Source organism: Ruditapes philippinarum, unplaced genomic scaffold (assembly GCF_026571515.1).
Source record: "Ruditapes philippinarum isolate M1 unplaced genomic scaffold, ASM2657151v2 ctg800_1_1_1_1, whole genome shotgun sequence".
NCBI classification, from domain to species: domain Eukaryota; kingdom Metazoa; phylum Mollusca; class Bivalvia; order Venerida; family Veneridae; genus Ruditapes; species Ruditapes philippinarum.
The window spans coordinates 163,739-179,185 of NW_026863805.1; the positions used below are offsets into that span (position 1 = coordinate 163,739).

The 15,447-nt window shown below is 31.3% G+C and overlaps 1 protein-coding gene across 5 annotated transcripts in view; it reads right to left on the reverse strand.

Annotated features, from left to right (window-relative positions):
• LOC132723392 (adenylate cyclase type 2-like) overlaps positions 1–15,126 on the reverse strand; it is a 74,614-nt gene extending 59,488 nt beyond the window's left edge. For 2 of the 5 annotated variants that reach the window (XM_060708102.1, XM_060708100.1), the window contains exon 1: positions 14,935–15,126. In XM_060708102.1, the coding sequence (XP_060564085.1) occupies positions 14,935–14,962 (28 nt within the window). In that variant the 5' untranslated portion in view covers positions 14,963–15,126. The other 3 variants (XM_060708106.1, XM_060708101.1, XM_060708103.1) reach the window with 3 other exon arrangements.
• Between the last annotated feature and the right edge of the window lie 321 nt (positions 15,127–15,447).

Here is a 15,447-nt window from a genome sequence, read left to right on the forward strand (position 1 = left end):
TCCTCCACCAGTAAAGCTGGAACGTCGTGATATGACCTATACTGTGTCTATGTGACGTAAACCCCAGACAAACAAAACAAAACAAACCAAGTATGTTGGAATGATAGTCAAGGAAAGGAAAGTTGAAGTATTGGCAGTAACACATGGATAGCTGATGATAAAATTACACGAAAATAAAATTAGGAAGAGGAAGTTAAATTTCCAGTGAGTATTAGAGCAAAAAAAATAAATACAGGGTGAGGAAAAGCAGAAGAGGGGTTGACAAAAAATGGAATCAAATTTTTTTCCTGATGAATAAATCCATTCTAGCAGACTAAGTGAAAATCAGCCAGTACATGAAAGATGGTCAAGCTCATTTAAGACATTTAACATTGTATCATTTAAGACATTGTATGGACAAAGACAATGTATGACCAAAATACTAAAGTTTAAAGCAGCCAAATAGCCAGACTTTTTTTATATATTTTTTTTTTAAATTTTATTGGGGGAGGTAGGGGGTGGGTGGAAGGTTGTTATGTAGCTCATGTGGAGACTAACCCAAACTTGATTGTTGGTATGTAGAGGAAAAGTTCAGGTGCCCGGCTCTTGAGCATTATTTCAGGCTCAAGCAGGTTCAGGTGAGCTGTCTTGACACCAGCCTAATGTAAGCAAGCTGGATATATAGCTTCCTCAAATGAGTAACACAGGACTGTAACTTCAGAAAAAGTATGTCAATCATCATTTGAGATGTTGTGTATTTAACTCATTCATAAATCCTTTATCAAACTTAAATTTCACATTAATGGCCGTTCATAATAATCTTCCTGTTCAATTATACATACATGACCGTAGAATAAGGACAGTATACCGTAAGTATCTTATTATGTGAAACTACGGCCTCAAGTCTGCCTTTAGCTCTTTCCATTCTTAATATCTTAAATGGACTTTTCCATCTTTCAATTTGGACAAAACCATTATTTATAAGGAAAACTTGAAAACATGTACTGTGTAAATAGCAAATAGTGCAGACCATGGACAAAATCAGTTGCTGAGTGTCAGCAGGGGGATATCAACACAGCGTGTTTGAACCATTCATAGTCACTGTAACCGTCCGGTTAGCTCAATACTAAGGTAAAGCGTTGGACTGTGAATCGGGCAACCCGGGTTCAATTCCCAGATGGTGCAGGTCACTTTTGTTGTGATTGATCATGAAATCTATTCTACAGTCATTCGCACTGTAACTCTGCTCAGTTAAGTACAGAAGTTTCAGTTCCTTGAGAAAGTGAAGGCAACTTAAAAAGTAGTGGTAAACTGCTTGACAACCTGCCCAGGAATGAATTGCAATGGCTGAACTGTATTCTGGTGAATTCAGTGTGGCTAAGTACTGCCTTGAGTCAGAGTGAAAACTAACCAACACCACCACCTCATAGTCATTGTTTCTGATTTACATCAAAACATTTACATGTTACTGTATTCTAAATATATTTATTTTTTATAATTGGGAATATGCTTAAACAAACAAATATGGTATCTATTTATCACACACTTGGTCAGTTACCAAGACCAAGATATATTGTACAAATTAATGAAGAAACACTTGCAAAATGCTTTGACATAAAAAACAAAATACCTGTAGATTTGGAAATAAATTGAAATATTCAGTCAAATAAAGCTTTCAAACACTACACAATGTTCAGCATATAGACATGTAATAAAAACATTTGAGCTGCGTCACGACAAAACCAACATAGTGCGTTTGCTGCCAGCATGGATCCAGACCAGCCTGCGCATCAATGCTGGTCGCTATTTAAGTTTCTCTACTTGTAATAGGGTTTGTAAGCGAACAGCATGGATCCTGATCAGACTGCGCGGATGCGCAGGCTGGTCTGGATCCATGCTGGTCGCAAACCCATTATGTTGGTTTTGTCATGACGCGGCTCATTTGGTGAATGATATTTTCATCAAAATATCAACTTTCAAATCGTTTAACTTATTCTAGTTCAACAGTAATTGCATTCATATTTTCATGATTTTTTTTCTAAAACATTTATTAGAGAACAAAATTTAATGGTAAAAACAAAGTTATTCACGCATGATTTATATGATAATGTAAAGATACGACTCAAAATATATATTATTACATAAGTTATGTTAAGCTAAAAACTATTTTAATACATATGTAATGGAATATATTAACCATATTATTAACCCTACCGGAACCAGAAGTGTCTGGTCTTTGCCCTCAGTATAGAGCTATACCAGCTTGCACATCCATGCAGTCTGACCAGGCTCTATAAACATTTTTTTTTTTATATCGCAATGTTCCAGCTTTACTGGTGGAGGAAGACCTCAGGTGCCCTTCCGTGCATTATTTCTGGCACAAACGGGCACCTGAGTAGAACCTAACCGACGTTCTCTAAGCTAGTTGGATAGCTTTCTCACATGAAAGAATCCAAAGTCCCTGTCGGGATTCGAACCCACAGCGGTGAGGGGCAAGTGGTTTGAAGTCAACAACCTTAACCACTCGGCCACAGACGCCCCCATATACAGTTGTAATTTGATACTGAAATCCCTTACACTTTAAATGGACTGTCCAGACAAATCCATTTCACAAATTCAGCAGGTTACAGGATAATCCTGTAAATGCTCTGCATGTTACTTTCCCCCCCCCCCCCCCGAGTCAAAAAGTAATTTTTATAATTAGCAATCTTTCTCAATGTATACCTTTTAAAAGCATTGATTTAATAGGTTTAATAAGGAATTAAAGCTGAAAAGGTTATTTCAATATTTATAATTATGACATGAAAACAAGTAGAAAAGTTCTTTCCAGCAGGAAAATAAAGCAACCCCTGGCATGCATAAACTACCCTTGGTGGTAAAAAACTAATTTGTTGATATTCAGAAGCTAAATATATTCCTCTGACATTCTTATGTTTAAACTCATCAACAGAACACCTCTGATATTCACACAAACTAACCCATACACATTAAATACCTCTGACATTCTTCAATTAGTCCTTATGACAAAATAAAAACTCTGATATTCATACAAATTAAGCCTTACATTAAATACCTCTGACATTAGGCCCTTACACTAAAAGAACTTCTGATATAAATAAGAATTAACCCTTACACACATAAATATACCTCTCATATTCCCTGAACTAAAACTCCAAACTCTGACATTCTTAAGTTAAAACTAACATTCAGGATCATAAACTACAGCTAACATGAACATCTGACGTTCATGATCAGACACTCAAGACAAACCGTTAATACTGATATTCATGTCCAACCGTTAATACTCAGACACTCAAAGTCAACATTTAATTCTGACACTCATGATCAATCCTTAATTAATACTGACATTCATGACCAACCCTTAATACTGACACTCATATGATCAACCCTTAATACTGACACTCATATGATCAACCCTTAATACTGACACTCATATGATCAACCCTTAATACTGACACTCATATGATCAACCCTTAATACTGACACTCATATGATCAACCCTTAATACTGACACTCATGTCCAACCCTTAATACTGACACTCATATGATCAACCCTTAATACTGACACTCATATGATCAACCCTTAATACTGACACTCATATGATCAACCCTTAATACTGACACTCATATGACCAACCCTTAATACTGACACTCATATGATCAACCCTTCATACTGACACTCATATGACCAACCCTTAATACTGACACTCATATGATCAACCCTTAATACTGACACTCATATGATCAACCCTTAATACTGACACTCATATGATCAACCCTTAATACTGACACTCATATGATCAACCCTTAATACTCATAATAATAATATGAGTGAATTCTTGCACTCAAGATCATACAATAAATGTCAATACATTTAGAAATGTATCATCATATGTGCAATATACACTCATATTAATTATGACATTTACACTTTAAATCAATAAAAACTTTAATTAATTAACTTTATAAAAACACAAGAAACAATAGATTTCAAAATTAAAACAACTTACATTTTTTGTTTGTACATTTATCCTTTACAGTTAATAGTTAGACAATTAAACATTATGTCACAAAATTCATAACCCAGTATACAAGAGAGATGTCTCTTGATTTATAACACAATAGTTAAAGCAGATCCAAATGAATTTATTATCATTTACACATGACATTTCAAGAAAATGCGTATTTGCATATCAAGCCGACACGATATATAACATTAATCAAATGTGTGAGGTATTAATTCGCCATTCACAAACTACATTACATGATTTTTATTGTGCAGAATTTGCATAAAATGTTGATTAAAACAGAGGTTTCGAACAACTGCGTATACGATAATTTCATAAAATAAATTCAAAATAAGTTATTGAACTTTTAAGTAAACATGACAACACAAATTATGTAAGCTAAAAATTTAACAGTCAATTTATACTTGCGAAAATTAAATGGCTCATTTATTATCACACTTGTTCATCACTTCGATACGCGAATAAGCTAAGAAATAAGTATAAAATGTGGTTTGACGTATATATATAAAACTCATAATAGGATAATATCCTGTCTTAACACCCTCCCGTCTTTAATATCGCTTTTATTGACTACTTAAGACTGGTACTTGACAATTTACACGCTAAGTATTACCAATCTTAAAACTAATGAAGTGTGTAATACTATAACTATAGAGGTGAATAAGCACTTTTACATTGTTGTACCGAAATCCATGACATTTTAATTCTAAAATGCCTTGTTCACAGAATGCCCTTTAAAATTCTCTATTTCTTTGTTTTCAGACTGATGGACATGTTATTGTATAGTATTCAGAATTTGGTAAAAATGTTTTGCTCTTTTGCTTTCCATTTGTTATGTCTATTATACAATTTAACAGTTTGGGTATCACAATGGCCAACTCCGAACTTAAAATCACATGGCCTTCCCTGCTATTGTGGGTTCAAACCCTGACTGGGAAGTTTCTTTAAAGAGCTTGTACTATCTATCCTGCTAGCTTACAAAAGTTTTGCTGTTTTACTCGGATGCCCACAAATATCTCAAAGAAATTTGGGTATAGAGGAACATGGGGTCTTTCTCCAAAAGTAAAGTTTGAGAGTTGACACACTTACGTGCGACAAGAACTAAAAATATTAAACTTTCTCAAAAAATATGAAAATTAGCTGGGCCTCTTTACTTATGTATTAATACTGTACAAGTTCACAAGTTCAATTTTATTGATGTTCATTACATAGTTTTTTACTTGATACATGTAATTACTTGATAATTCAGTCTAATTATTTTCACAGAATCTACAGACTTTCATGATGAAATAACAACTGAAAATAGACATTTATCCAAATGTAAATACTTCATTTTGGTAAAGTATAACTGGTTTCCATTCTCTACAAATTGTACTCATGTACATGTACACTTAATAATTATACAAGAGCTATCAAAAAGATCACCATTTATTTTTTTCCCTTTAATAAATGATAGTCTAAACAGTCTAACAGCCAATCAAACAATACCTTCCTTTCCATTGTGTGAGCTTTGAAGGAAAATTTCAAACAAATACACAATGTTTCATGTCCCTGTATGCACTTCCTTTTGTTCTTCTTAAATGTCAACTACCGTTTGATTATCTAATATATTGAACTTTTTTATAAGAAAAACATATATCCAGAATAAAGTAAAAGATGATAGAAGTAAACAAAATTGTGAGCGCTTGGTGCAAAAGGGTTGTAACTCATATTAAATAAAGTTGGAATTACGACCCTTTCACCAAGCGATAAGGTTGTAACTCATATTAAATAAAGAAGGAATTACGACCCTTAAATCACATCAAGCTGTTGAAATTTAGACCAGTGTGATATATCCAGATCACACGGACATACGGAGATACAAGGAAATTATTATACATGTTGCAACTCATACATATATGAAGGGAAATGATAATTATCAATAATATAAGATGATGTATAGGACATATTTCACAATAACATACATAAAGATACATATCTTTAACATATCTATACTTCCTGAAATGTACATACTGTATGATAGAAGTGGATTGTTTAAACGCCACTAACAAAAACATAGCATGATAAAAATCTGTTTGTATTAAACTGTTGGCCTAATGTGAATTTGAACAAGCCATTATTAATTTTTATGGACTGTAGTCAAATTATTAATTTTATGGACTATAGATTATTATTTATTTTATGGACTATAAATAACATGAATATACCAAAAGATAATCAGTACAATAAGGACAGGCAGCAAGGATGACAAGGATGAACACATCTGCCAATGTTTTCTAATTTCAAAATTTCACCATTAAATTTTCATGGTTAAAAGTTGAATTCTGCTTAATTTGTTTGGGATGTGGGTGGTATCTTGCACTTACCACTACCATCCATGAACTAGCTCAATCAAACCGAATTGATGATGATCCATGCATGGCGGCGATGCCAAGTGGTTTCAAACCCTGTCAGGGGCAAGCTGTTGTTTCTGTGAGCAAGAAACTTTACACTAATTGCTTAGTATTAGTTGGTTCCAGGAACCAATTTCAGAAGGTTTCTTTAAGCTTATACCTTCCAGCAAAGTCTAAAACAAAATTAATTAGTCTAAACTAAAACTAAAACTGCAAGATATTAAATTTTACAATAAAGATGGGCATCTGTTACATTATATTTTATATTGATGGCTTAGTCCTGCCAAAAGTATATAAACAAATTGTATCTTAACATGTTTAATTATTCATATTCTGAGTATGTTTCACAAATGAAATATATTTAGCCAGCAGACTTTTAGACTCATTATTATTATTATTATTATGCATTTGTTTAAAAAAGTTTCAAATAAGGGTATAATTGTTAAGAATGAATTAAGTTATAGTAAATCAATTATAAGTAATTGTTTCTAAATGAAATATAGATCGCAAAAAATATATTTGCATACATAAATTATAAAAGGCCAATTATTTTGACACAAAACAAACAAGTTAACTGATATGATAGACTTAATATATGTCAATAAGTTCAAAGGAGCAGCACACACCACTAAATCAAAGTAGAAAAGGGGTTATAATCTTGAAAGCCTGCTTGTCATAATTACCTCCCCTTCACAGTTAACAAGTATTTCAAGTTTGAAGAGAATATCCATCCATGATTTTTAGAAAAAATGTGGGAAAAAATTATAACATAAAACATTAATACTATCTGTCCTCATTTTTTTTCTCAAGTTTTTGTAAGATAGTTGATTTATTTTTTAAATGCTAAGCAAGACAATATAGATTAAGTTCATTACAAGCATATGTAAAAATATTGCCTAGTCACAATATCTGCTTTACTGACAATAACCCCTATACTCTGCCATCATGCTTCACTCACCATTCACTCAGTACATAGTCAATACAATATGCATGGAGAGCTGTCATCCCCTTGTTTTATCCCATGACCTTAACAAACAATTTAACATTTCATCTTTTGTTTAACATACAGATTTTTGTAATATCATAATAAGGTCACTCAACTGTTAGTATTCTCTATTGAACAGGATAACTTGAAACAGTTTCAGTTTTCAGTTTGATAATAGTTTTTAAGGATGCAAAAAAGAGTTATGGCCCCTGGTAGGTATGTAATCTAGGTATGTATGAAACATGGTAAAAATATCTATTAATTTATTTAAATAGCAATCATATTTGTCATAATAAATAAAAATTATTTCCATTTAATTCTTAGATCATATTAATATGGTGTATTTATAAAAAGCTAAACAACAACATTTATACCCAACATTGTCACTTTGCTGACTATACAAAAAGTGTACAATATTTCAGAACAAGAGTGTAATTCTATTGTATTAAGATATCTGCATGTTTCCATGTAATTTGACCCAAAAAATTATTTTTGCTTTCAACATTGTAATGTGTTGTTATATGAGAAATTGCAAACACTCTCAAAAGAAACTGTCAGACGTACAGTAAAAACTGAAACATAACAGACAATATAGGAACAGGTTTTTATAAGTCATAAGTAAGGACATCTCAACTGTTAAATGTGGAGAAAATTTGACGCGCACACACACTAACCAAATGTTAAGTGTACAGGCTGTAATATTTCTTTGTCACTCAAAATAATGGGCAACACGAATTTCTACTCAAAATAATGTGCATACCTTACCGGTACTTTAATATGATTTGTACTCATTTGACAGTCTGACCTTTTACTTTCATAATGTCATGAAACAATAAAATATATAAAAGTGAATGTATATATTATTGCCAATAAAAGATGTAAAAATAATTCTGAAATAATAAGTTGATATATTTTGGAGGATATGGACAAAAAAAAAATAACTTTGCTAAAAGACAAAAATTTGTGATCTGACTTAGATGGGCATTAAATGATAATGTAATTTCTTAAATGTATCAAATTGATAAAAAAGAAATTTGAAGCACAAAATAGAAAACAAACATTTGACACTTTGTACATGAAGTAAAATAACTATTTTAGAAAATTGCAGTGACATATTAAAAGCCTCCAGTATGAAGCTTGAAGCAGCCCTCTATCTTACATGTTATGACCCATTATTTAATTTTACCCATGAAATATGGTGCTATATCAGTCAAATATATTTCATATTTTTTAAAAATAAATATGAAATATAAATATGAAAGTGGGCGGAGTCAAAACTCATATTTATTTTAAGGGACTTCTTTCGGCGTTTTGTTTGAAAAATCTGATAAATACAAAACAACTTTTTCTTGAATTTTGTTTTGAAAACTATCTAGCATGAAAGAAAATGGTCTAACTAAGAAAATTAATTCGAACACCAATATCTTTAATTCAGTAATTAACGCTGTACAGACGTTTAAAGAGTTGTTTACATGACGTCACAATGTAGCGCCAAACAGCGCGTGCATACGCATAAATTACTGCGCGCTGTACAATCGCAGTTGGTAGCAAGCAAGGGGATTCGTTACCATTTTCTTTGATAATGAAATTAAATAAAAAGGATATTTTTTCGTTTTTCGTTAAATATGGTATATATTTTCACTCAACATGATAAAATGCCACATATTTTCACTCGCCGTACCGGCTCGTGAAAATATGTGGCATTTTATCATGTTTCGTGAAAATATATTCCATAATTCACGCAAACGAAAAAATATCCTCTTATTATTTTACAAAAAAAAATTTTTTTTAGACTCAATCAGCTGGACACAATATTTCTAAAAAATCTATTATTGTAAAATATGGGGCATTATAAACATTTACTAATTAAGCCAGAAAAAAAAATTAAGCTTAATATCAAAGACAATCCCAATAAGAACTTAGTAATTACATTGTATTGGATAAAAAAAGCAACTTTCTGAGTTAGGAACAATAAAAACACTGACTCACTTGCCTTAAATTATTGAAAGCTAGTACAACAAAAATTTATCAGGCTTTTATAATTATTATCAACATTATAACCAGATTTTATATTACCCAGACATAAACTGGTAAGGGTATTTAAACAACTTATCTCTTAAGGATATATTAATCCCTATTTAAACATATAAAAATATATAATAAAGTGTTAAGACATTGCAAAAACAAAAACAGGAAAAATGTTACAAACCATTTTAGTGAATTATAAGTTAATTCAAAACATAAACTTGAAGTATAAAATGTGAATTTGATACACACACGTCAATTATAATGTTTAACAACGACTTTTACAAAGTGCAATAGTAATGACCCTTGCCCCTCCATGGCCCTGACCTTAATACTTAGCATTTATTGAAAGGTGTAGAAACCTTCAATAGACTTACTCCAGAATAACAAATATTTAGGGTTTTTCCCAGCAAATCCAAGGGAATAAGCAAACTTGCAAATCCAAGGGTACAAAGCAAACTTGCAAATCCAAGGGTACAAACAAACTTTTACAGTTACAGCTTCGAAAATAAGCGCAACAGGTTGAAAAATTTATTGTGACCAGTAGTGCACCGTGAAGTTATAATGGTAAAAGTTTGTTTGTACCGGGGATTAGCATGGAAAAACCCACATTTGCCGAGTTGCGGATAAAATCTTTCCGAGTTGCGGATAGCATCTTTAAGCTTATCATTAATACTGTACTTTTATACAAAATGTCCCCTCTCTTTCTCTCAGACTCTTAATGATGATTTATTTGCAAGTCAAACTTTTCTATTATAATATGACATCAATAAATAATTTCACATCTTCCATTGTTGACACTAATGTTTGTCTATTGATGATATATTGATATATATCACCATTTAATGTTCATGTTAACATACTCTTACCTCATCACAAAATATTCATGATTATATTATGAACTGAGGCATATTTCATTTTAAAAAAAAATCATTAATTGGTAATTTTCAAAACAAAATGTTTGGTTTGTACAGAATTTATTTTACTTTGATTGTGTAGGAAGCTATAAGGTTATATGTACACTTTGAAATCTGTTCCTGGAATCAACCAGTACAGAGCCATAAAGATTTTGGTAAAAACGACTTGCCCCTCACGGGGTTTGAAACCATGCAGCTAGCGATCATCATAGATTAACAACTTGGCCATGCTAACACTAAATGCAGTCACACTTTTTTAAAAGTTAAATGCATTACATTCATAACTTTTCCTAAAAGTAAACACACATACTGATTTTCTAAAACTTAAGATTCCTTCAGGAATTTTTCCTCAAAACTTTAGCAAAATATATTGATTGCTAAATCTTAGGCACATATAATTATGTGTATAGATTTTCCAAATCTTTTAAATGTACATAATTATTGATATTTCAAGATACAAAATATTTATTTTCTAAAACTTATATAGGCATATCATTCTGATTTTGGTGCAATATATTGATTTATAAATTTCTAGGCACATGTCTTGATTTTCCAAACAGGTTGATATTACTAGGTACATAAAATTAATATTGATTTTAGAAACCTTGGTTACATAATAAATTATACTGATTTTCAACACCTTTTTGAATATATTAATTTTTCAAAACTCTGTAACATTAATACATTGTTTTTTTATGTTTTAGGCATATAAGTTGAATTTAAAAAAAATTACATAGAAACTCATATAATTATATAATCTAACCTTCAAAAATATTTGAAACTTATACGAGGCACATTATGTTCATTATAAATCATTAAATAAAATCCATCTTATATTCATAAAATTTATCCCAAACTTGTTGATCAAGTATTTGACTATATTCCTTTCCAACTTTTTTGCCACAACTGTATAATTATGCAACCTTTCAAAACATACTTTACAGCCTCATCTAAATTATTTTGCATCATAATTAATTTCAAGCATAAAATATCTTACACCAAACTTGAAAATGTCCTATTAAGTCATTAACTTTGCTATGTAGAACAAAATGTCAGGTGGGTCAGAAATACCTATTTTTCACTTTCTGCCAAAACAATATATTATTATGATTAACATATGCTGACAAATGAGAAATATCAAAAATAATATCATGTATAGGATAACCATGTCAGATGAGATTCAGGATTAAATATTATCTATACATGTATATAATATTATACAATGCATAAATTAAGATGTGCCTTTTTAATAAAAAAATATTATGTAATACAGCTCGAATTCACTATTCCTTTCATTATCATCAATATTGACAAATAGGGGTGTCGATAATTCTTTTTTTTTAAGTTTATTTCTTTTTAGTTTTCTAAAATAATAATTTCATGCTTAATTCGATAAAATCAAATATATTGATGGTTATACTATATTTGTAACCAATATTATGTAACCACTATTAAAATATTGTTTTATAAATTCAGATTTTTAAGAATAAACAAATTAAATATCAAAAGATAATTATTAACACACATGAACTGGTTGTTTAATTAATATAATGAGAAAAAAACAACAAAAAAAACAACAACTAACCTTTGAGATAGAAAAAAACATATCCTACAATATTGTAAGTGATCTTTCTCCAGTGATTATAACCAAAATATCTTTGAAAATCAGGTGGTCATTCAAAACAGATTATAATTCCACAATATTACATAACAATTTCTAAAAATAGATTTTTGTCACACATAAAAAGAAAAGAAGGCTTATAACTAATTGTCCATTCTTGTATTATATATATATACATAATCTGATCTACCATACTTTGTGAAACAGTGTTGATGAATAAACAATTATTGGTGTGAAACACAAATATCAAACAATTATCAAGAAATGGCTTGTTCTGAATTTTTAATAAAAAATAATGCAAAAATACTGAATAATTGATTTAAAAAAAATATATATTAATTATTGTGTGTTATATTTTATTAACGAATGTTAAATATAATAATTAAATATCTATATTTGTAAATGGCCAATGGCAACATTGTTTGCTAATGGCCAATATTATTTTTAAAAACTTTGAATAATTACCAGACTTTGTTTTCAGGGGGCGGGGGTGTGGGGGGGGGGGAAGTACCACAGCTGATCTCTGTGACCAATTTTAAGTGAACTTTATACTTTAACAGAACTTCAATAATATCTGTTATTGTAAATCTCTGATGCTTTTTAGTTTTGTTTTTATTTGAAATATCATTTCATTATCAAGAATTAGGTAGACTTATGTAATTGTACATCTTTTTTTGTTTGTTTCAAAATTTCATAACATTTTTACATAGAACACCTTGATGACAGGATGGCAAGGGCAGAACTCTAAAAATATATTCAGTGTCTTTTAAAAGCAACAGTAAGCATAAAATTAAATACAAATGTACTTAAAAGGCATGTTAAGCTTTTTCTTTTCTTTTTTTTTTTATTAAAAGAATTGCCATTTAACATAATTTGATACATAGTGCCATCAACTATATACAGGGAGCAGTCTACAAGTATTTTCTACAATTAAATGTGTGGCAATGATCTTTTTGCCCCAAACAGAAAGCACATGCACAAGAAAATACTACCTCTTGGTGAGTTTGCAATAGCAATTACAGGTCACATGGTAAAAAAGTCAATAGTTGGCTACATACCAGTTTAACTTGTTAAATTTTGTTAATAAATTTACTCAAAAGTTACCAGTCACAGTGCTAAAATAGCAATTAATGGAGGGTTAATGCACCTATTTTTTCGTGCATTAACATATGCAGAAGCCTTCATTTGCCATTATTTCCAATTACATATGCCCAACAATACTACAATAACTATGTATACGCATCACAATTATATAGTTTGTTGTTATTGAAGTGAATTCGAAAATAAAATTCAATAATGACAAAGTCCAGATGAAGACTATATGACTTTATGCAATGAACTGGCAACAGACATTGATTCTAGAGCTGATCATATTTATAGTTCATTAGAAACATACTTTCAATAAGTCTTTTTCTCATAAAATCACTCTGATTGAACAAAAAAATCTGTTGTTGTTTTTAAAAACATCTGTAGCAACAGTATGCAACTTTTGCAAATGTTTTATGCATGGACTTAGAAACACATCAAGGAAAAGTGAAGAAATAAAATGAGAACTAGAAATGTGTCCATAGGACACGGGTGCCCCCACCGCGCCACTGTTCTGTCAAGGGAAATAACTCTACAAATACTGGATAAATCCACAAGCAAAACCCCAGGTGCAAATCTAAAATATGCTGAGCAACCTGCCTATAAGGTTTAATGACTATGTCAAATCCTTTTTGAGAAACTTGCGACACAAGTTGAAAATTGCAAAAATTTTCTAAGTGATGGGCAATAACTCTAAAAATACTAAATAAATCCAGACTAAAATACCTGGTGCACAACTGCACATGCTAATCAATATTCCTGTAAAGTTACATGACTCTAGGTCAAATACTTTTTGAGTTACCTGCGACACATGTTGAAAATTGCCAAATTTTACTAACTCAAGGGCAATAACTCTGAAAATACTAAAAATATCCAGACGAAAATACCCAGGTGCACAACTACACATGCTGATCAACATTCCTGTAAAGTTTCATGACTCTAGGTCAAATACTTTTTGAGTTACGTGCGACACAAGTTGAAAATTGCAAAATTTTACTAAGTCAAGGGCAATAACTCTGAAAATACTAAGAATATCCAGACGAAAATACCCAGGTGCACAACTACACATGCTGATCAACATTCCTGTAAAGTTTAATGACTCTAGGTCAAATACTTTTTGAGTTACATGCGACACAAGTTGAAAATTGCAAAATTTTACTAAGTCAAGGGCAATAACTCTGAAAATACTTAAAATATCCAGACGAAAATACCCAGGTGCACAACTACACATGCTGATCAACATTCCTGTAAAGTTTCATGACTCAAGGTCAAATACTTTTTGAGTTACGTGCGACACAAGTTGAAAATTGCAAAATTTTACTAAGTCAAGGGCAATAACTCTGAAAATACTAAGAATATCCAGACGAAAATACCCAGGTACCCAACTACACATGCTGATCAACATTCCTGTAAAGTTTAATGACTCTAGGTCAAATACTTTTTGAGTTACATGCGAAACAAGTTGAAAATTGCAAAATTTTACTAAGTCAAGGGCAATAACTCTGAAAATACTTAAAATATCCAGATGAAAATACCCAGGTGCACAACTACACATGCTGATCAACATTCCTGTAAAGTTTCATGACTCTAGGTCAAATACTTTTTGAGTTACATGCGACACAAGTTGAAAATTGCAAAATTTAACTAAGTCAAGGGCAATAACTCTGAAAATACTAAAAATATCCAGACGAAAATACCCAGGTGCACAACTACACATGCTGATCAACATTCCTGTAAAGTTTCATGACTCTAGGTCAAATACTTTTTGAGTTACGTGCGACACAAAAGTGAACGGACGGACGGACGGACGGACGAACGGACAAGGGTAAATCTAAATGCCCGCCACTAACGTGGGGGCACAAAAAAACAACTTTCTTACCTCCGGGACTTCTCTCTAGGGCATCCATGCTTGTTTTTCACTTGTAGTTATGTGTGTCACCCTAATCCAATTTTTATGAAACTTTGTATGTCATCTTTAATCATTTTCTATCAAACTTGTCCTACTCCATTTTCACAGAATATCCATCAAATAAAGTTCACTTTCATTGCCCTGAAAAAAAAATATATTCATTATCATATCATAGTCTGACCAACACAGATCCATTTAATGATATGACAATCTCTGGCAATGTCAAGGTCATATCTCAGAAACCCTATATCTTTTAACCTTTAAACTCCTTGATTTCTAAAATGGACTTGTCCAACTTTCATATTTGGAGCTGTTTATTATCAATTTTGGGGATATCAAGATGAAAATTTATTAGCCAACAATAAGCATTATGTGCAGACAGAGCTGGCTCTATACTGGTGTCAAAGGCTATGCATCAGCAGTTTAATGCATGGTAAAAGCATTCATGCCATAATTTCTGGACAACTCTCCGGGACACTTTTT